The sequence below is a fragment of the Arachis hypogaea genome, chromosome 5, assembly GCF_003086295.3.
Source record: "Arachis hypogaea cultivar Tifrunner chromosome 5, arahy.Tifrunner.gnm2.J5K5, whole genome shotgun sequence".
Classification (NCBI taxonomy): Eukaryota; Viridiplantae; Streptophyta; class Magnoliopsida; order Fabales; family Fabaceae; genus Arachis; species Arachis hypogaea.
Window position 1 is genome coordinate 106,382,799 of NC_092040.1, and position 21,350 is coordinate 106,404,148.

At 34.1% G+C, this 21,350-nt stretch overlaps 1 protein-coding gene across 14 annotated transcripts; it reads right to left on the reverse strand.

Annotated features, from left to right (window-relative positions):
* Positions 1-1,549: 1,549 nt before the first annotated feature.
* On the reverse strand, positions 1,550-10,166 carry LOC112802511 (uncharacterized). 14 transcript variants are annotated; one of them, XM_072237752.1, is made up of 6 exons: positions 9,823-10,147; positions 9,486-9,623; positions 8,139-8,507; positions 6,522-8,043; positions 3,740-6,452; positions 1,550-2,578 (listed from the first exon to the last, which is right to left on the reverse strand). In XM_072237752.1, the coding sequence occupies exons 2-5, from the start codon at positions 9,585-9,587 to the stop codon at positions 3,775-3,777; spliced, it is 4,671 nt and encodes a 1,556-aa protein (XP_072093853.1). In that variant the 5' UTR covers positions 9,588-9,623; positions 9,823-10,147; the 3' UTR covers positions 1,550-2,578; positions 3,740-3,774. The 14 variants fall into 14 exon arrangements, with proteins under 14 accessions (XP_072093853.1, XP_072093849.1, XP_072093852.1 ...); XM_072237748.1 differs by having other exon boundaries at positions 1,550-2,628; XM_072237751.1 differs by having other exon boundaries at positions 1,550-2,699.
* Between the last annotated feature and the right edge of the window lie 11,184 nt (positions 10,167-21,350).

Genomic DNA, 21,350 nt, shown 5'->3' on the forward strand with positions numbered 1-21,350 from the left:
AAGAGTATATTTTAAAAATATAATAATAAAAAAATTTTAATACTTTGATGCATTAAAAACTTAAAAAAATTAATTTTCGTAATAACTTTTATAAAAAAAATTTAAAAATTCACCCAAAAAATCCCTAAATAACATATAGCTTAAGCGTTCCTCTTCATTCTCTTAACTACTTTACCTCTGACCATAGAACCCACCTTAGTTGTATCACTTTATTCTGATTTGTATTATTGTATATATGTGAGAAATTTCGTTTAATTATAAAATAGGGAGACAGAAAATGAGCAAAGTACTTTTGGTGTTTTCAAGCAACATACTCCGTGGAATATTATGACACATGGAAACGTTGAATGTGTGCTTTTGTTGAGGGATGGACTAGTCCTTAGATTTAGATACCCTAATTTCACGGCGCAATCCCAACCTTTTGATTTAACGCGTAAATTGGCCTCAATGTGTCACGGTTTTGTGCCTTAAAACCTACATTAATTCCACTTTGTCTTGTTCAGTACAACACCCAGCAGCAATAAGCTTTGACCCTCATTATTTTATAACAATTTTTCTGCTAGGTGATGTTGAATTAACCTTTTTTTTTAACCGTATTCCCTAACTCAATATACTAAGGGCTATTTTATAGCAGATCTGAATTCTATTTTAAAATTTTTTTGATAGTGAATGTGTTGCTACGTAATGCAGTCCTTCTCAACTTCCAAATAGTTGAACCAAGCTAAGGCCAAATAATAATATTATACTAACACGTTTGAAAGATTGAAACCAACGAATTATAACTCAAATGACATAGTCTTTCTTTCCTTTCTTTTCACCTAAAAGTTTCGGTTTCGAATCCCACCAATTATAATTCCCACCAATTATAATTGATTAAAAAAATCTCCTAATTGTTGCTGCAATGTGTGGTAAGTGTGTGAAAAATATGTAGGTGTTTTGTGTAATACTTAAGATTGAAAATTGTCTAATTTAGACCCAAAAAAAGAAGATTGAAGACAACGTGGGGGGCGGTTTGCAGGCCTTTTCATATGTAAATGGGGTCAGCATTCAGCCATTCGCCAAGCAATCTTATACAATATAATACTTTAGAAAAGTAAATAAATATTTCTATTTCGTTGACGTCATAGGCTATATTCTTTACATTTTAGGCGGCATCTGGTGCTAGTTAATGCGTGGGGATGATGCCCCAAACGGGGTTAGAACTCACAAGTCAGCAGCACACAATAATGCCTCATTATTACCAGTTCAGGTGAATCCATACCATCATGACGTAAAGTGGTGAAACTGTTGAGAACTTTTTTATTTTTTCTTCCATTTTAATTATTTGAGTAAAAGGTCACTGAAAACTTAAAAGGCATCGAACACGCAAAAGAACTATGAACCTAATTTGAATACGCCCGCCACTACTTACGAAGCAATATGTCTGTTTATTTCATAAATTTATTTAGATTTAGAATGAAAGTCATTTTGTTATTGGATAATGGGAATCCTTGTGTTTGCTATGAGTCTGAGATTGGTTTATACGAGATACATTGGTGATTCATGAACAAGAACAAAGCACTTGCACCATTAATGCAAGGATATCTGATCAAATTAATGTTAAAAATAAATCAAATGAGCCATGAGAAGGACGAGTTTAGCCAACAAGATTTCGTTAATAAGCCACTAACAAGAACTCGAATCACACTACAAAACATTGAGAAAGAGAGAGGTGACACGTACGTTGGCCATGATTGCTAACCTGTAACTATATTATCATCAATAAGCAGAAAGTGTAGAGCATCCTATTTTTCTTTGGTTTACAAGAAGGCCGAAGCCCAGACAGAAACTACACCACAACTACTCTGCGGGGCAAGGCAACCCATGTATCCTCTATCATCCACAGACAAGATACATTTGGGGGGGATCATCTCAAAAATGGAATCCTTGATCCAACTCACTTTGCGAGCACAGCGGATGAACAAAGAACAGCTCCCCAATTCTTTTGTTGCTAGCACTCCCAGAGTGATTGTTGTTGATGACCTTGAAGGAAGCCTGCGAGTCATCCCTCACTAACTCCAGCCCTTTCAAGATCCCCCCATAACGCCGCTTTCAAGGCTGTACAATCTTCTAGGCAGCATTCGCCAGATTGCCTATCCACCCTGCTGTGAATTTATCCTCCTTTTGAACCACCAATACAAGGTTGTAGCCTTTCCGGAGAACTTCCTCATTTTCTTGAACAGCCTTTAAGAGTTTCCCTTGCTATGGGCCTAAGGGGTCTATAACAGTGTAGCTCAGGTTCCTCCCCTAGTTTTTCCAAAACAGCAGCTGTCGCATTCCATGTGTTTAACAAAGTTGAAAGCAAAGGATGGGAAACAAATGATCTGAAACTGGCCTAAAACCCAGGCCAGTTGATACATCGAACCTCCTTTCATCTTATCTGAAAGGGAACGGCTTGTTGTATGCAGAATCATACAAGACAAACTGCATCAGCCATCAGAGGCACTGATTGCTTTTAAGAGTCATTTAACGACGGGCAAGTGTGTCAGCAGCAAGGGTACCATCTCTGCTCATTCTTCATGGCCCAACACAGTTGACACTGGGCATGCAAACATTATCATCAATATTTCCAGCACTTTCCACAAAAAGCTGCAAGGTGCAAGAATGGATACAGATAAATAAATCACGAGCTTCAAACCACACAGCAGTAAAAAAAGAAACTGCACACACCAAATCAAAACAAATTGGCTCAATATGAGTGGAAGACTGAACTATTTGGGAGAGCATAGTGCAAATGCTATAAATATTCAAAACAAGTGGAACGAGATTTTGGTAGGCATCATAGGAAACATTTACTAGGTATGTCCGAACATACCCCAAATTATTTAAATCGACTCCAGTCAGAAAAATCATAAAGATCTTACATGAACATCAAAGGCATGCATTAGCATCAATGTAATTTGACAGACTGCCAAGACCCAATTTCATGAATCAAAGACTACCAAAATCAACACTACACAGATTCGGAAGGGTCAGCTAACTAATAAATTAGTAAAATTAAGAATACTAATCAGCATAAATGAAGAAAACAATAGTAAAATCAAAACCAATATCTAACCCCTAAGTTACCATGAGTAATAAATATGCCGAGTCAGAATTCAAATTTATGTAAGATACTAAGATTCAAATCCATAAATTTAAAAGACAAAAATATACTGAAGGAGGAAGCCAAAAATTTTTTGCACTTTATAGAGTAAAAATATAATGTGGCCCATAAAAGTAGAGAAAGCAAGTATGTGGACAAACAGCCACGAACTCCTCAAATAAACATTAATACCCTCTTACCCACACTCACTCCACATCTAAGACACTAAGCCGCCACAAGCCTCAAACTAATCGAAGGTAGTATTCATACAAGCAAGCTAACATTACAAGGTCACAAATAGTGCACGGCTCCTAGTCTGAACAGAAATAAGGGGGCCTAGGTTTCCTCAAACAGAAAATGGTGGTTCAGTCAGCAGCATGAATCATCTGATTGCACAATTTCTAAGAGCAAGCTCATGAATTCTATACTGATATCAAATGGATTATTTCCTAGGATCAGAATCAAATACCTCAGCACATACCACAGATCAGGTATTTTACGTGCTGGCTTGCCATTTTAACAACCTTGTATGGAAGTACTACCCCAAAACTAATATATATGATCAATCTAAAAAAATAGTTAAACGATACAGAGCCAAGTTTACAATAAGCTCACCTCCACTTCTATATTAGTTTTGAAGAGCCATGATCCTACTGCCATGAGGGCTGTTTGTAGCTGAATCTATCAGCTCCATCCCAACCACCATCAGGTTCTTTTCTCTTCAAGACACCTGCCACCTGAAACATCTTCATATGTTCCTCTCTCCTGTCTGTATCTGTACCACCGGGGCCTGAATTAAGATCCAGACTTTGACTTCCCCATTTTCGGGTGTCAGGAATCACATTACTTGTACCCCCAGGAAGACTCATGACATATGGACGCGGATATGTTGAGGAGACAACACCACCAGGTGCAACTGGCTGCGACGGCATAGTAGGAAAGCAAAGTCCACCAACTGTTGATGAATCAATAAATGTTGCTGAACCAACAGAAAAGGAGTTTGAAGATAATGGAAAACTAGTTTCAAATGGAAATCCTCCTGGATATGGAAAGGGTGCTGCAGTAGGTTGGTAAGCAACAGCAGGAGCAGATGAAAGCACTGGCCCCCGGTAGAGTTCAGGACCAAACGCTGCACTACCAGTGGGACCCATTATCCGCTGTGCTCCAGCAGCTGCAACATAACTCTGTTCACCTCTACCAGGAAGAAGTGGAGGGACAGTAATTGCAGAATAAGAATTTCCTGGGGGAAACCATGATGAATAATTCCCATATTCAGCATTGTTGGCTCTTGTACCATGGATGGCAGATGGAATCGGTGCACTATTTTTCATCTGCTGAATTCGAGTTGGGACCTCTGTGCCAACTTCATCAAGGCCTGGTCCATTATTCAAATCGAAGTCTCTTGACACACTTCCACCATTAGATAACCTACCAGACAGTGAAGACTTACTTGGCAATGTAGGAGCATCCAGTTTACTCATAGAGTAAGAAACAGCATCAGGAGTCTCATCAACTCTGTTCAAATCAAGATCAAGTCCCATCGTGCTGCGATCAGGTGGCCCAGATTCTGAAGAACCATGGGAACCTACATCCTCAAAACTTCTTTCATCAGCAACATTCAAATCAAAATCTAAAGGAGCACGGCCTTGTTTTGAAGATGTGGAATCAACAGAAGGAATATCTCCAGTAGTTGACGGTGTCTCTGAATTTTTCCTAGGTTCAGCTGGCCGGAAGGCACTTGTTGCAGCAGAGCCTTTCCATCCAAGTTCACCCTTACTGCGCAATGGGTTTTCTGGTAGAACAACTCGCCCCTTGACAGCAGATGCCACTGTAATTGTTGTATGGAATCCCCCAGAGATGGATGAAATGGGAAAAGGCAATGCACAAGGATTATGGACCGCAGATGATGTGGTGTGTTCTTCCTGCCGAACAATCTCCCCATGGCTAGCATCATCAACAGCGAAGCCCTCATTTAGATCGAAGTCTAATATTACACCTGCATCAGACCCAGCAACAGTGAGGGATGGATGAATACTGTGGGCATGCTGCTCACCTGCAACATCAGATTCCTTTCCATCTAAGTTGCACACAGAAGTTTTAGACACTTCATTTTCTTTCCCGGGAACTTTGGACAACGCTGGGGGATTTGATGATCCAGAACATTGACCAAGAATCTCCTTCAGACCTGAATTATCTTTGTCACACCCGCTAACATCAGCAGGAACTGTTGATTCTAGATCCATCGGTTTTTCATCAGGATTGGTGGCAGCCAGCTTCATCTCATTTGCATTTTCATCCCTGGATGCCATCAAAGAATTACCAGAAGCAGAAGGCGGCGTCACATCCACCTTTTTAAACTCTACAGACTCGCTGCTTTCTGCAACAGATGATTTTTGCACTGATACGCCAGTAACCTCTGTACTGATCTTGTTATCCTTACCTACATCTGAAGATAACTCGAGTAATTTTTCACCTAACTCCTTTTCAATCTTTACACCTGCAATGGTCTCTTTGGAAACTAGCATTTCATCATTCTTCACGACTGCCTCATCCAAGTGATCAACCATCTCCTTTTTAGAGTCTGAACTGCTGGGTTTAACCCATTGACTTCCAAAATCCCTCTGCACATGAAAATGGTTCTCTCCTCCAGGCTCTTCCCGAGTCTCCTTTTTAGCTGGTGGTACAGTTTCAGAAGCACTCTCAGCAATTTCTGGCCGTATGCGAGGAGATTCAGCATTTTGTGACAAATCTGCAGTAGAGACATTCATTTGGGGCCCGTTATCACCAGTTTTCTCTTTACAACTGGTTGAATTTGCTTCTTCTCCAGCAGAACCACGTGATATTGTGGTCACAGGGTGCCTTGAATCATTTTTAAATTGCACTGGATCAACAGCATTCAACAGAGGCTCTGCTGATGCCCTTCTATCAGATTGTGTAACAGTGTGAGCAGCTATTTCACCCGGATGCTTTAACTTGGAAACATTGCCAGAGCTGGATTCATCTACCACAGGAGACTTCCTCTCAGGTGAAGCCAGAGGAGAGACATTTCCAGATGTGGATATCTCGCCTGCAGCTACGGTAGCAAGTAAGTTCATCCCATCATCACCAGCAGAGACAGAGGCACTAGCTTCGGAGAATTTGACACAACTTTCAACTAATGCATTCATAGGGCTTAAAGAAGCAGCATATGTCTGCCCTGATCTGGAAATAAATCCTGATGACAGATTACTCTGTTTCGATGTTTCTGGTACCTGATCACCATCTTCATTAATCCTTCCCTGTTCATCAGCTATCGGAGAGCCCTTACCATGCTCACAGCCAGTTGAACCTTCATTAGAAGCACAGGCATCAGTTATCACATTTGATGAAACAATGGTATGCAAACCATCATTTTTACCTTTAACTCTTCTATCCCGAGACTCATTCTTGTCGGCAGGAGGCGAAGCTATGCCACAAGGAATAGCAGGTTCTTCAGAAGCAGCACCGCTTGCTCCCCTTGAAGGACTACGGGCAGTATTTGGCAGTCTGAGAATAAGGCGTTGATTATTCCCTTGATCAGTAAGTGGCGGATCAAAAGATTTTTCGTGGGAAACTCGAGTTGGTGAAACTTTTTCAGAAGGTGAGTTTCTAGTAGAGCCTTTTACCGAGATGGGCTCCTTCTGAGCAAGTGCAACACCAGCCCCATGTACTCCATTGCTTGACTTCCGAGTTCGAGATGTACCACCAGGTATTTTGCTCGCACTCATTGACACAGCAGTGGAACTCCTAGAATCTTCCCTACAAGACCCAATTGTTTTTGCATGTTCACTAGAACAAGATAAGCTGTTGTTTTGGGACTGACTAGAACTGCTGCTCCTTTCCTCCTTGATAGGTGTCAGAGGTTGATCTGATGCTGGGGCACCACCTAATGCCTTCACATTCTGATCTTTAGGGGTACAGCCCATTGAGGTAGTCATCAATTTAATTGAGCTAGGAGCTGAAGAAGACTTGGACAATGCTTCCCCAGAACCATGCTTAGCCAATGAATTTTTGGATACTGATGATTGAATTGCAGATCCCTTTGTAGCATTCTCAGATCCTCCAGTTTTCTTATTTCCAACATGAGAGATCTCAGAAGCTGCCGGTTTTGCTTGCCAAGACACAGGACGTGTAGAACCAGATTTCGAATCGGTCATATTCATTTCAGCCTCAACACGTTTCTTCCATGTATCTACTAAACTCCTAGCTTTCCTCTGAATTTCAGAATTTTTGTGAGTGCGTAAATGATTAACAGACTTCCCAACATTGCATGTTTGCAATGCATGAAGGTTCACAGGAAGCCTATCCAATGCACGAAGCAAGGCTAACAAAAATTCCTCAACTGATTTGTCGCTTTCTTTAGGGGTATTACTATCACCATTTTTTCCCTTGTGAACCTCCTGGAGCCATTCATCCAGCACAGGTAAACCCCTGAGCTGTACAAACCAGCTAAGACAATCATCACGCTCGGTTGCTGCTATTGCATTAACAAGGATTATTCTCCCACCCAAATCTATTTTTTTATCAGCACCATCAGGTTGCATGAGTTGTACAAGTCTTTCAACTCCTTCAAAGTCTACAAGCCCACCTTTGTCAGTAATTTTACTGATCTCACTCCTCAACATGCTCTCAGATCTAACTGGGCCAAAATCCCCATCTTCTGCTTTAAATAGTCGCTCTCGTTTAGATAAATCAGAACCCTGATCACCCCTTTCTCTCTTTTTTCCTTTAACCTGTGTACCAAAGGAAGAACTATTTTGAACACTATCAGAACCAGATTTCAAAGATTGTGTTGATGTCGGACCATTCAAAGGTTTTGGAGAACGGCCTCCCGACTGCGCTGCCCCATGCATTTCTAGTTTTGTCTTGTCTAATAACCGGTCAACTTCTTCCGGAACAGCCTGGTTACATCAATAGACAAAAAGACTCATCAATAAAATCATGAGAAAGAAATATACACCAGAAAAGTACAGACACGGGAAATAGGAGAACTTACATTAATGTATTCCTTATCGGTTAGCCACCATATACAGTTGTTCTCAGTGTCATACACTCGCCTGCAGACAAACGCAGATATCCCTGAAGGAAGTTCAACACCTTTACGAAGGAACGCGACTTTACACGGATGGAGTAATGATGAAGCAGATATTTCATTCTTGTGATATGAGTAGAAGACTTCGTTTGGGGCAGCTTCCAATACGCCCTTGGTAAGCTTCACATCAGCATGTCGGTAAAGCCAATTAACTTCTAAAGTTGGACTTTCTTCTTTATTAAATATTAACTTGCGAATTATTCCAATAAAAGGTGGGGAATGCCGGGGTGGCTTGAAAAGTGCACAATCACCAACATAAATCTTGCGTCCATCCTACAATGAGATCATTACAATTAATTAGGCATAACTTAAATGTATAGATATAACTTTAATGAAACTATATCAAACAATGAAGAGTGGAAATGAAAATGAAGAGTACTGATATGTTAAGCAGAGAACAACAGGTAAACCAATAAGGAGCTATCGCATTGGGGTTGGGACATGCTCCAAAACGGAAAACGAAAACATATAAGTAAAATACACAACAGTAATCCAAGAAAAACAAAGAACTTATCACTTTATCTACTATATAAAAAAACCCACGATAACCAAAATCTTCCCATCGCAACTTTTAATTTGAATGCTTATCTAAATTAATTTTGGTAATATATCAGATTGAAACCAACTTATAAAACCAAAACCAACCTCTAGACTAGGCAAAACCAGAGTTGAAAAATACAGAGAAAAAGATTCAAACAAACCACACACAACAACAAACCAGCAAAACGTCTGAAGAGAAGGGAAAAAGGTATGTCCCATTAACGAGATTCACAAATTTTACTATGGGGAGAATTTAATTCACACAAAAAAACTAGCAAAACTCGCAGAACTTCCACAAAATAGCACATCATACTGTCTAATAATCCAAACCTATACATATAGTTCGCCACCCCTAAATTTCAAAGACCTCAGAAATATAATTAATTTCCAAATGAATAGCCCGAGAGTAATAATAAATTAAGTACGCAACAACAACTTGAAAAACTTTAAATCAATACCGAGAGACAACAAATTCCTGAACGAAAAGATAACCCAAAATGACTAAGAACAACAAGACAACAGAAATGATAGAAATTTCAGATTTTCAAATGATATTTTAGGGCTTCCATTAAAAAAAATACCAAAAAGCTCAAAAAATATGGGACAAAAACCAATAAGAAACGCATTACGAACACCAAATGTAGTGGAAACTCGTAAATTTCATTGAAGACGTAACTCAAAAAGAGAGAAAGTTTCGCTATATGTATATACTTTGCATATAAATTGAGACGGTGAAGAATCGGGGGCTACAGCAGTGGCGTTGGGCCACATGTGCCGGCTGTGTTTCCACTCCTCAGAACCGGACCCATGCATAATATTCCTCCATCTTCATCGATCCCACAATTCTCCCTGAAAAGAAACATCAATTCGAGGTCGAATTTCCCCTACACCAGCACAAAATGAAAACCCTAGATTCGAACAATCGGCATGGAGTGCTAAAGAGAAACCAACGACAAAATCGAAAAACCCTAGATCAAGCCCCTCAGATCTTTCCCTCTTCCTCCTAACACTGTACAATCCAATCCAACAAAGGAAAGAAAAAACTAACCGATGGAGAGAAAGAGAGACGGCAAGTGTGGTGTTTCTCTTTTTCGTTTTTAGGGCTTAGGTGGCGAATAATTTCTCTTTAATCGGAATAATCGGCGAAGGAAAGGGAAAAAGGAAGGGTTCTTCTAGTAATTAAGATCGATCGCTGGAAATAGAAGAGAAATCCAGAGATTTTGTGCGAACAAGGCGCGACGATGAGAGAGAAACGGAGGATAGAGAGAGAGAGAAAGAAAGAGAGAGAGAGAGAGAATTGAAAGAGGTTTGGAGAGAGAGACTCGATGCGCTTGGCTAACGCGAAACGGCGAGAACCGAGAAGACAGAAGAGTGAGAATTAATATTAATAATAAATAATAAATAGGAGTAATAATATAAATTATAAAGAAAAGGAAATTTAATAAAATTTGTATACGGAACGACGACGTTTTTTGTAGAGTGGGCCTGGTAAAACTTGAAAACGACATCGTTTTCTGTTAGAGACTCTTTAACTCACATGTCGTTAAGTTGTGCGTGTACTTTACTCTCAGCTCGCTCTCACTCTCACTTCGGTGCCAAACGCGAGGGGCAGAAACCCACGTACGGATGGGATTTTGTTCTTTTTTCTTATGCTTTTTTTGTTTTTGGTGACTTTTTTTTATGCTTTTGATATCTACAGTTAATCCTTTAATAAATATAAAATAAATATATTAAAATTTTATTTTTTTTATATTCTTAATAAAAAATTTTAATTTATAAATTTAATATATATTTTCAGGACAAAAAATAAAATAGATAAATTTATATTTAAATTGATTTTGAATCTTTGAGAACTAATTTCATTATTAATTTTTTATTTCTCTTTTTTAACTATTAATTGCACTTTTTATAACAATAACATTAATTTAGTTTAATTATTTTATTAATTTTTATATTTTAAAAATTTTTAATTAAATTTTTATATTATTTTTAATTTTATAATAAAATTTTTATCGTATCAAAAATTAGAATTAATAAAATATTTTTTTTAAAAATATGTGATCGAAAGTTAATTAAATTTTTAATGGTGAATATTTTTAATTTTTTAAAATATATTTCGTTAATTCTAATATTTTTTTATACGAAAAAAATATAACTACAAAATAAAAAATAATATAAAAATTTAATAAAAAAATTTAAAATATAAAAATTTAATTATAAATTTAATAAAATTATAAAATTAATAAATTAATTAAACCTATTATTTTTTAGCACATTTACATAGGAGGGAGGGAGTAATGGTACCAATTTTTTTTAGAGTAAATATTGCTAAGTAGAGTTTAAAATGTAAAAATATGAAAATATTTTGTAATCAAAATAAATTACTTAAAAATAATCAAAAATTGCCTTATTTATTATTCATTATTTATTATAATAATTAATAAATACTAAATAATATATAATTTTTTCTTAGTAACATTATCGGTAAAAATAATTACTTTTATAATATGATAATATATAGTTAGATATTTGTATAAAAAATATTTTATAACATATTAAATTCTATTGTTATCTTTAAAATTTTAAATTTATCAAGTACTGATATGTTTATTGATTATTTTTTATATAAAACAATAAATAAAGAAAATATTATAATAGTAACCATTCATTGCAGATACGAATTAATTTATTTTCCATTCAGATCTCAAATTAACTCCTAACAATTATATAAGCGATAAGTCAAATGTTCTTTATTTATAAAAGTAGGGAATCAAACCTCACTATTTGATTAAGAGACCAAAAATAACCATATGGAACAACATGTTAGTTGTATTTTAGGTTTTTTTTTTTTTTTTTACTGTAAAGGGAGGTTTTTGACAAATAAAAAAAAAAAAGTTATGTACCGAGAATGTTTACATTCGCCCTTTGATATATTGAGATAACTTAGGCCTAAGGTAGTTTACAAATTACAACCACAACAAAGAAGAATCTTAAAATAAGTTACTAAAACAATTTAGTTGTTACCAAAAATAAGTTATCTTTTTGTTTCCAACAATAAAATTTTGCCTAGTGAAAACTGACTCACACATCATTAAATTCCTATTTGATGGCCAACACAACTCAATCATTAATGATCTTTAATATGAAGAGTAGTGAGTAGTGATAAATGATAATGTGTTAAACTCCAACACAACCCCACCCCACTAATGTAAGTTAAATATCATCATTAAATAACAACCTCCTTAGAAAAACATTTTACAGCAAAATTTAGTTTTTTAAAATGAGAAAATTGGTTAGAGACGCTATGGCGGCTCAAGATCTCAGCAAGCAACACACTCAATCTTAAGGTGTGTGTGTGTTTTTTTTTTTTTTGTTATTAACGGTATTTTCATTCAGACAAGTCAATGATCCGCTACATATATGAACATCATTTAAGGGTCTGATAAATTACTATATGCACAAGACGGAATTCGATTCAAATACTTACTTAAGCGGACTAGTAAGCTGATCACTCAATCAATCCAAATTGATTAATTTTAAGGTGTGTTTATCATTAGTATAATTTTCATGAAATTTTTAGGGTGGGAAAATAAATTGCATTACAAAGATTACTCCATCAACATGAGTTCCGTTTATAATGATAGTTATGTCTTGAATTTAATTCTAATGAGCAAAGTTGATTAACATGGTTGGTCCAGCAATGAAGGAGATTATAGAGGTATGTGATCATATAATATATTGACTGACATACTTCTAATATTTGCATTTATCCGTCTTTATCTTTCTGTTCATCCATCACTTATATCTTCTTTTGTGTATATTTATATGTTACGTGTATTCATAATAAAAAATAGTTATAACACTCTCTTTCAGAGATTGTCGAACAACTTCCCATGCTTCCATTCGTATATTGTGCTTTTTGTTCATTGTCTGCATGTTTTTCCCCCTGTTTGCTAACAACCTTGTGAATCGCAAGGTGTTAGCACATCATATTGGATTGTACATTCATCAAGGTATCTCGGTCTGAATTAGTTTATAAATACATTGGAGAAGGTTCCAGAATGGTTAGGGAACATTTTGTCACGGTCTATCTCTGCTTTTTATGCTCATTGTGTGTTGTCCTTCATTGAATTGGAGGGAAAATATGTGCCTTGTGGATCGAATAGTATACAAAAAAGAATGCAAGTTACGACTCACCTTAGGATAAAGTAATTTCTGTTGTGAGTAATGTTGTGGTTGTAAACTTTGCAGTTAGATGATGCATATTAATGAATTTAGCATAAATATTAATCCTTTTCCAATTTTCAGTGAGTGAAGATTAAAAAAAAAAAGAGAAAGATTGGACTTAATCCCCCAAAAGAGCTTTGCTTTAACATTCTTTGATTCATTGGTTAGTATGGTAGGAACTATGCCGTATTTTGATTGTGATGTAACGCTACTCTTTTTCATAAGGAGCATGCCCCATCACTTAACCTCATGGACGGAATTGACAATACTGGATCTGCTTAAATGGAATCTATAAGTTGCAATGGTGATTGAAGGGCGGAGCCAGGTGGTAGGAAAGGGGTTATGCCCCCTAATTTTAATTTTTGACATGTAAATTATATGTAAATTTTAGTTTAGCCTCCCTTCAAATTTTATTATAGTCTTAGTTTATTGGATACATATTTTTTACTTTCCTCTAATATTTTATCTAGCGCCAGCCTTGGATAGTGAGGTGCAGCACACTATGCTGAAACTTCTCAAATCAAATATATTGAAAAAATAGTAAATCAAATATAACAGTGACTTAACATACATTTCTACGAGAGAAAGTTTAGGGGGTTAGCATTTTTATTAAAAATTGGTCAGCACTTAACTAACAAAAAGAAAGTGAATAATCTCACACTATTAGATGTAATTTCACACCATTAAAAATATTGATGATAGCTAATTGTTAGCTACAAATCACAAAATCTACTAATCCCCTAAGACTCCTTTTTTCACAATTCGTTAATTTCTTGAAGACATGACAATTATTCAATCTTTTTCAATTAATAAAAGAAATACTATTTAAATCGCTTATAATGTCTTTCATAAAAATATCAAATATATAACAAACGATTATCATTTTCTCTAACAATGTCATCTCATTTGTACTATTTACATACTCTTTATTAAAACACTAAATTAAATTGTTGATATCTTCAGTTAGACTCATTAACTTTTTAGATTTTAAAATAGATTTTGAAATTTAATATCCAAATTTAAAATGATCTCGATCGTTATATCCCTACTTAAGTTTGGGGAAAATTTTGTAGTATTTTTTGTATATTGATTAGGATGATATTATATAAGATATTTGGCATTTATCACTTTGATTCCTTCTTTATTTGTTTTTACATCTATAAAATAAGTTATACCTTGTACGTTTAGGTACATAATAGATGGAGTTTTTTTCAATGAAAAAAGAGTATTTGAGTTTTTCATGAACCAAAATTTCTTATAAATTATAGTCATTGAAAATTTGAATCGATGACTAAAATTTAAACTATTTATTAATTGTATAATAATCATATTTTATATTTAAATATTTAAAAATAACTTTATTTTAAAATTATATTTTTATTCTTTTTTTTTCCATTTTCTTCTTTTTCACTCACGTCATAAAAAAAAAAGAGTGCTAGGGAGCTAGTATTTTTGTTAAATTAAAAACCACAAAATCTATTAATCCCCTAAACTTTTTCAAAAAAAAAACTTTCCTTCCCATCACCACGCCTTACCATATCACTGCCATCAACAACCAATTACATACAAGAAATGTCTGAAGAACCACACCTTTGCTCTAGTCGGTCATACTCTCGACTGCTGTGGAAAAGTCATGCTAGCACTCATTGCTATTGCTGGCGACCTGCACCCATCAAGTGAGCCGCCTTCGTTTGCCGCTGCAACTTTCACGACTGTGAGCCGGAAGACCTATTCATCTCTGCCGTCGAATTTCATTGACAAAATTGCCACCACCTCCTCCACGCTGAACCGGAGTCCCAACTTCGCCAATCTTCTGTGCTTATCACCACCTTGCCCTCTCCAGTGTTGACATAGCGATGGTGCCGTCGAAGACTGACGTCAATTTCCACGCCACAGCTTTAGCGAGGACAATGCAAGAAGGAAGATGATGATTTATTTGGAGAAAAGTCTAGGGGACCACCAATTTTATTGTATTTTGGCCAGCATGTAACCAGCAGAGAAAGATGAGCCATTGGATGAAATCTCAGACTAATCTCACACTATTAAATCATCATTGATGATTATTTGATGGCTACCAACCCCAAAAGTTGCTGACTCTTAGCATTACTCTTTATTTAGTTCGAGAATATTGTAGTTAGGTTGGTGTTGATTATAGTGTTCTCAAAGTTTAGATGCATAATAACAAGAATAATTTGGTAAAAAAAAAGAGAGCAATATTAATGTTAAGGGTGGTGATATCATTAAAAAATATTTCATGAAAGAAAAGGTAGAAAAATAAATAAAAAAACACATTTTACTAAATTATTTAATATTTTTTTATATGGATCTTTAAGATTCAATATTCTTTCTGGTCCATTTAAGATACTCCCACAATATATATACAAAAAATTTTCTCAATTATCCGTTCCTGATTTTCAACATTGATGAGAATGATATATGTCTTAATGGAAATATTTGATAATCAGTTATACGTTAGGTACAACAGCCGATGGTAATATCTTAATGAAAATATTTAGTACCCAAATTAAATTAATCAAAACAGATAGAATTTATTTTATTTAGTATTTATTAATTATTGTAGTATTTATTAGTTGTTGTAACAATTAATTAATATTAAATAAAACAAATTCTGATTATTTTTTTTGTCTTTTTAGTATTATATTACCGATATCTTAAATAGCCAATACCATGCGAACAATCTCTCGACCACAGAAAAATAAGTGAAAATTATTTGACAGTCGTCAAGAAGGACAATGAAATTAAAGGATGTTGAACGAAACTTTGGAGTTATATTTTGAGTGAATTACCAATTTAGATTCTGTCTATTTTTCAGAATGGCAACGCAACCCTTCAAGATAAAAACGATCCATTTTAGTTTCTATCCTCTACTTCCGTCCCACAATACGATTCCTGTGGGTGTTTTTCTGTGAACTCTGAACAGAAGACGTTGATGTGACAAGTTCAGAAATTTACAAGAACCTATTTGTTTCTAAATTCATCTTTGTTAGGGGTTTATTTGCCTTTATTCTTTAAACAATGTCTTTTTCAAATTATTTTTTATTTATTATATTAATATTTTTTTCAATAAATTATTGAATATATGGTATAATAAGTACAAATTAATTAATAAATTATTCAAATTTAAAATATCATTTATTATGAAACTAAATAAATAATTCTTAAATATAATTTTTAAATATATAAACAATAAATATTAAAATATGGTTAATACATTAATAATAATAATATTCCTATGATATATTATTAGTATTATGATCTAGATAATTTTTACAATAAAGTGAAAACTAATGAACACATTATTTGATATATAGTAAAAAATTTTTGCGTAAAAACAGTTAATTTTTTATCTCTTTAAACTAAATTAATAATTTCATTTTATATCTTTACAAAATATACTATGAGTAGGCTACTAATACTAAATGAAATAAAACATAATATATATATATATATATATATATATATATATATATATTGGAAATAATTTATAAACTCAACAAACTCAAAGCATCAATAATATTATTATTCTATTTATAATACATATTGTCATAAGGTTAATCGATAAAGATTTATCAATATAAGAATAATGTAGATTAACTAAAATTTTGTGTATATTAAAATTCAATTAAATCTACATATATTTAAAAATATATGTACATTTAAGAATAATGTAGATTAATTAATAACAATATGTTATTAGTAGCATACTCAAAGTATATTTTAGTATAAACATATCAAATAGAATTATTAATTTACTTTAAAAATATAAAAAATTAAATTTGTTATAACTTACAAAAAAAGGTTAAGTACGATTTTAGTCCCTAAGCTAGGGACTGAAAATTGTTTTTGTCCCCAAACTTTTTTTCACTACAAAATAGTCCCAAAGGTTTCAGTTTTCTTTTTAAATCGTCCTTTTTCACTAAATTTTTTATTATTATTACCAAATTATCCCTACCTAAAAAAATTCTAAAATAAAAAAAGAAAGAAAGGAAATCATAAAAGGGGAAGAAAGAGGGGGGAAAGAGAATGGAGGGAGGAAAGAAGGGGGAATGGAAGGTAGTGCCGGCGCTACCTGTGATGGAGAGCGCGGAAGGAGAAACCGCCACACACACACGGATGAAGAGGGGGGAGACGGAGAACAAGGAAGAAGAAAGAGACCAGAAGGGAGAGGGAGACCGCATTCAGCACCGCCGTCACCACTCGCGCGTCGCTCACAGTTTTTGCTCCTCCTCGTTAGGACGTCGATGCTCATCGCCAATGCTGCTTTTGCTTCTGCTTCTGTTTCTAATTTTGCTTCTGTTTCTAGTTTTATTTTTGTTTTTGTTCTGATTTCATTATTCATTGTTGTTATTGGTGTTGTTCTTCTAGTTGTTATTATTTAATTGTTGTTGTTGTTTCACTGCTTCTGCTTTTTGCTTCTGCATTCTGCTTCTGCTTGCTTCTGTTTCTGCATTTTGGGAAAAAAGGGGGAAAGACATTTTCGTCCGAAGGACGATTTAAAAAAAAACTAAAACCTTTGGGATTATTTTGTAGAGAAAAAAGGTCGGGGCAAAAATAAATTTCAACCCCTATCTTAGTGACCAAAATCGTACTTAACCCTTAAAATTTTTTTACTATATATCAAATAATGTGTTCATCAATTTCTACTTTATTGTAAAAATTATCTTGCTTATAAAACTAATAATATATCATAAGGTTATTATCATTAATATATTAATCGTATTTTAATATTTATTATTTATATATTTAAAAATTATATTTGAGAATTATTTATTTAGTTACATAATAAATGATATTTTTAAATTTGAATGATTTATTAAATAGTTTGTACTTATTATAACAATATTTAATAATTTATTAAAAAAATATTAATATAATGAATAAAAAAATAATTAAAAAAATATTATTTAAAAAATAAGGACAAATGAACATCTAACCAATTTGAATTTAGAGACAATTAGTTCTTTGTCCATTTCTGAACCTGACACATCAGTGTTTTCCATTCAGAATCGATGGAAAAACACGTTGATGGAAAAACACCTACAGAAATCACGTTGTGTCACAAAAAGTAGAGGATAGGAACTGAAGTGCGTTGTGTCACGAAATTAGAGGATATGGATCGAAATGAATCATTTTTATCTTGAAGAATCGTGTTGTCATTTTAAAAAATGGGCAGGAGTCGGATTAATAGTTTAATCTCACATTACAAATATACGTGCTCTATCATGATTTTAGAAGAAGAAAAAAATTAAAAACAGAATACAAACTTGTATCGGGCTACAATTATGATTGTTGAGGATAAGAGAGATACTTAGTGAACCGCATTGAGCTTTTTCTCTTATGAGATGGAATATATTAAAGTCATGTTCTAAATGAAAAATATTTTTATTCATTTAATCAATATTACATAATAAGATAATAATGTAACAAAATATACGATTTATTGTATAAATGTTTATTCTGGAAGAAAAGCACCGAACAACATTATTATAGCACAAGAGATTCTTCATTTCATGAAAAAGGACTAAGTCGAAGAAAAGAATTCTGGAGTTTAAGATTGATTTAGAGAAAGCATATAACAGAGTTGATTGGAGATTTCTAAAGCAGCCCTCAAGAAATTCGGTTTTTCTATTTCTACAGTCAACCTGATTATGAGCTATATTACTTCATCCTTTTTGTCTGTTCTCTGGAATGGCAATAGATTGGACAATTTTACTCCTAAACGGGATCTTCGGTAAAGAGATCCTATGTCACCATATCTTTTTGTGTTGTGTATGGAAAGACTGTCCTGCTTGATTAATCATCAAGTTGTTATGGGGAGGTGGAAGAGGGTTCCGATAATTTTGCATTTAATGTTTGCCAATGATTTGCTTCTCTTCTGTAAGGCGGAGAAACGACAAGTTCAAAATATAATGGGAGCATTTGAGAGTTTCTGTAAAACTTCTGCGATAAAAATTAATGTGAAAAAGTCTAAAGCGTTGTGTTCATGTAGTGTTTCACCGATTAGAAAAAATTTTTTTACTAGGGTGTCCTCTATTCGTTTTGTCCAGAATTTGAGCAAATACCTCAGGATTACTCTTAGTCATTCTCGGGTGACCAGACCATCTTTTTAATGAGGTTTTGGATAAGATCCGAGGATGGCTAGCTAGCTAGAAAGGGCGTTTTACTCAATAAGGAGGGAAGGCTCTATTTGATCAATTCGGTTGTGCCAACTATTCCTACTTACTGCATGCAAGTCTCTCTCTTTTTCAAAGGGATAACAAATTCTATAGCATTTACGATGATGAATTTTCTCTGGAAATGTCAAGCCAATGGTCGGGGGCTAAATCTTGTTAGTTGGAAGGTGTTGGTCACTCCAAAGAAGTTTGTTAGTTTGGAAATACGGGCTCCGTTTTGTGCTAATATTATTTTTCTTGAGAACCTAGTTTGGCAACTCTTTCATCATCCCCACAAATTTTTTGTCCAACTATTGACAGCTAAATACCGTTTTTCTCTGGGTGACGCTTTCCACTGTTCTATGGATAACAGATCTTATGTTTGGAGGAGTTTGTGTAAAATTTAGGATATTTTGAAAGATGATTTTGATTGGTGCATTACGAATTTGGACCATGATTTTTAGTTCTCTATCTGGTGGAAGGAGGGACAGCTGTGTAATGAGATAGATTATGTTCACATTTTTTATTCGGATCTCCAGATTTTAGATCTATGGTCAGTTAGAGAGTGGTACCTTGAGAAGATCTATTCTCCTTTTCACCAGAGTTTGCATGAAAGCATTCTCTCCTACAACTCGGATGTGCATGTGGGTTTAGTGGTAGGCCGGACTTGGTCCGGTGAAGCAGCTGAGGTTTATGATGTCCGTAATGGCTACTTATGGCTCTACAAGAATATGTTTGGATGGGAGGAGAGAGGAAACTGACTTTGACTTTAGCATCAGTTTGATCCAGAAAAAATCAAATTTTTGACTTGGCTTTGTTTGCAAGAGGCACTGCTGTTTTTTGTCTTATGAGAGATCTTTCACCTACAGATAGTTGTCCTAGTTGCTTGACTTACCAGGAAACAATTTTTCACTGTATCGGGATTGTCCAAAAACTCAGTTTATTTGGCAGATTCTAGAGATTTTCAGTCATCATCTGGATTTGAAGAACTGATTCTTGTCCTATAGAAATGAACATCCTTTTAGATTTTTTCTGGTCTATGGTGGATTTGGAGAACTAAGAACAATAAAATTTTTAACTATCATGAGCCTCCACCTCCTTTTAAAGTGGCTCTTAAGGTTTTAGCCTTCGAGAAGGAATTTTGGAATGTCTTTGAATTGCAACGAGTTTCTATTCTTTTTATGATTAGTTACATTTGGATTTTTGCTTCGATTGGTACTTTTTAGATTAATTGTGATGCTAGTTACTCTGGTTATAAAGATCAGATTAGTTGCGTTTATTTTAACAAAGACAGAAACAAAAATTGGCAACAAAACTGTTTGAAAATAACAAAAAATTGCAATATTCTTTAAGGAGAGTTGTTTGCTAAAATGATTTTTTTTAGCCTAAAACTTGGGACAAAGATGTGATTTACAAAACAGATTGTCTATAAACTTTCATTCTTGTTAACAATTCTCATGATAATGCTGAGTGTGTAAATCCTTTAGTTCTTAAAATCAGTGAATCTTACGAGATGCAAACACAGTGGCATACCATGGCAAAGACGACGTTGAGATCACATTCACAGCATATAGATCTTCCAGTATCTTAAAAGGAGTTTAAGTTAAATATTCAGAAGTCCTTAAGATAGCGTTTGGTAGAGACAGAGACTGATACTGAAAGACAGAGACTTAGAGACAGAGACTGAAATAAATTTTAGTATTTTATTTGGTGTAAAGTGAAAGACAGAAATTGAAACAAGAATGAAGCTCTAATTTAATTTGTATTAAAGGGTAAAATTAAAATTAATTAATTAAAATAAATGTATTTTAAATATAAAATGTTATTAAAATTTCAGTATCCATCTTTAAAGTTTCAGTTCCCTGTGTCCTTACTTTTTGGAAGTACTGAAATACTGAAATTTTAGAGACAGAAACAAAAATTTTAACACCAATCTTTAAACCAACAAACATAATACTAAATCTCAGTCTCTATCCCAGTATCTCAAAACAAACACTACTTAAGTAGTATTTAGAAGAGAGACAAAGACTAAAACAAATCTCAATATTATATTTCATGTAAAGTGAAAGACAAAGACAGAAACTAAAATAAAAACAAAACTCTATTTTAATTTGTACAAAAAGACAAAATTTTAATTAATTAAAATAAAAATATTTTAGGTATAAAATGTTATTAA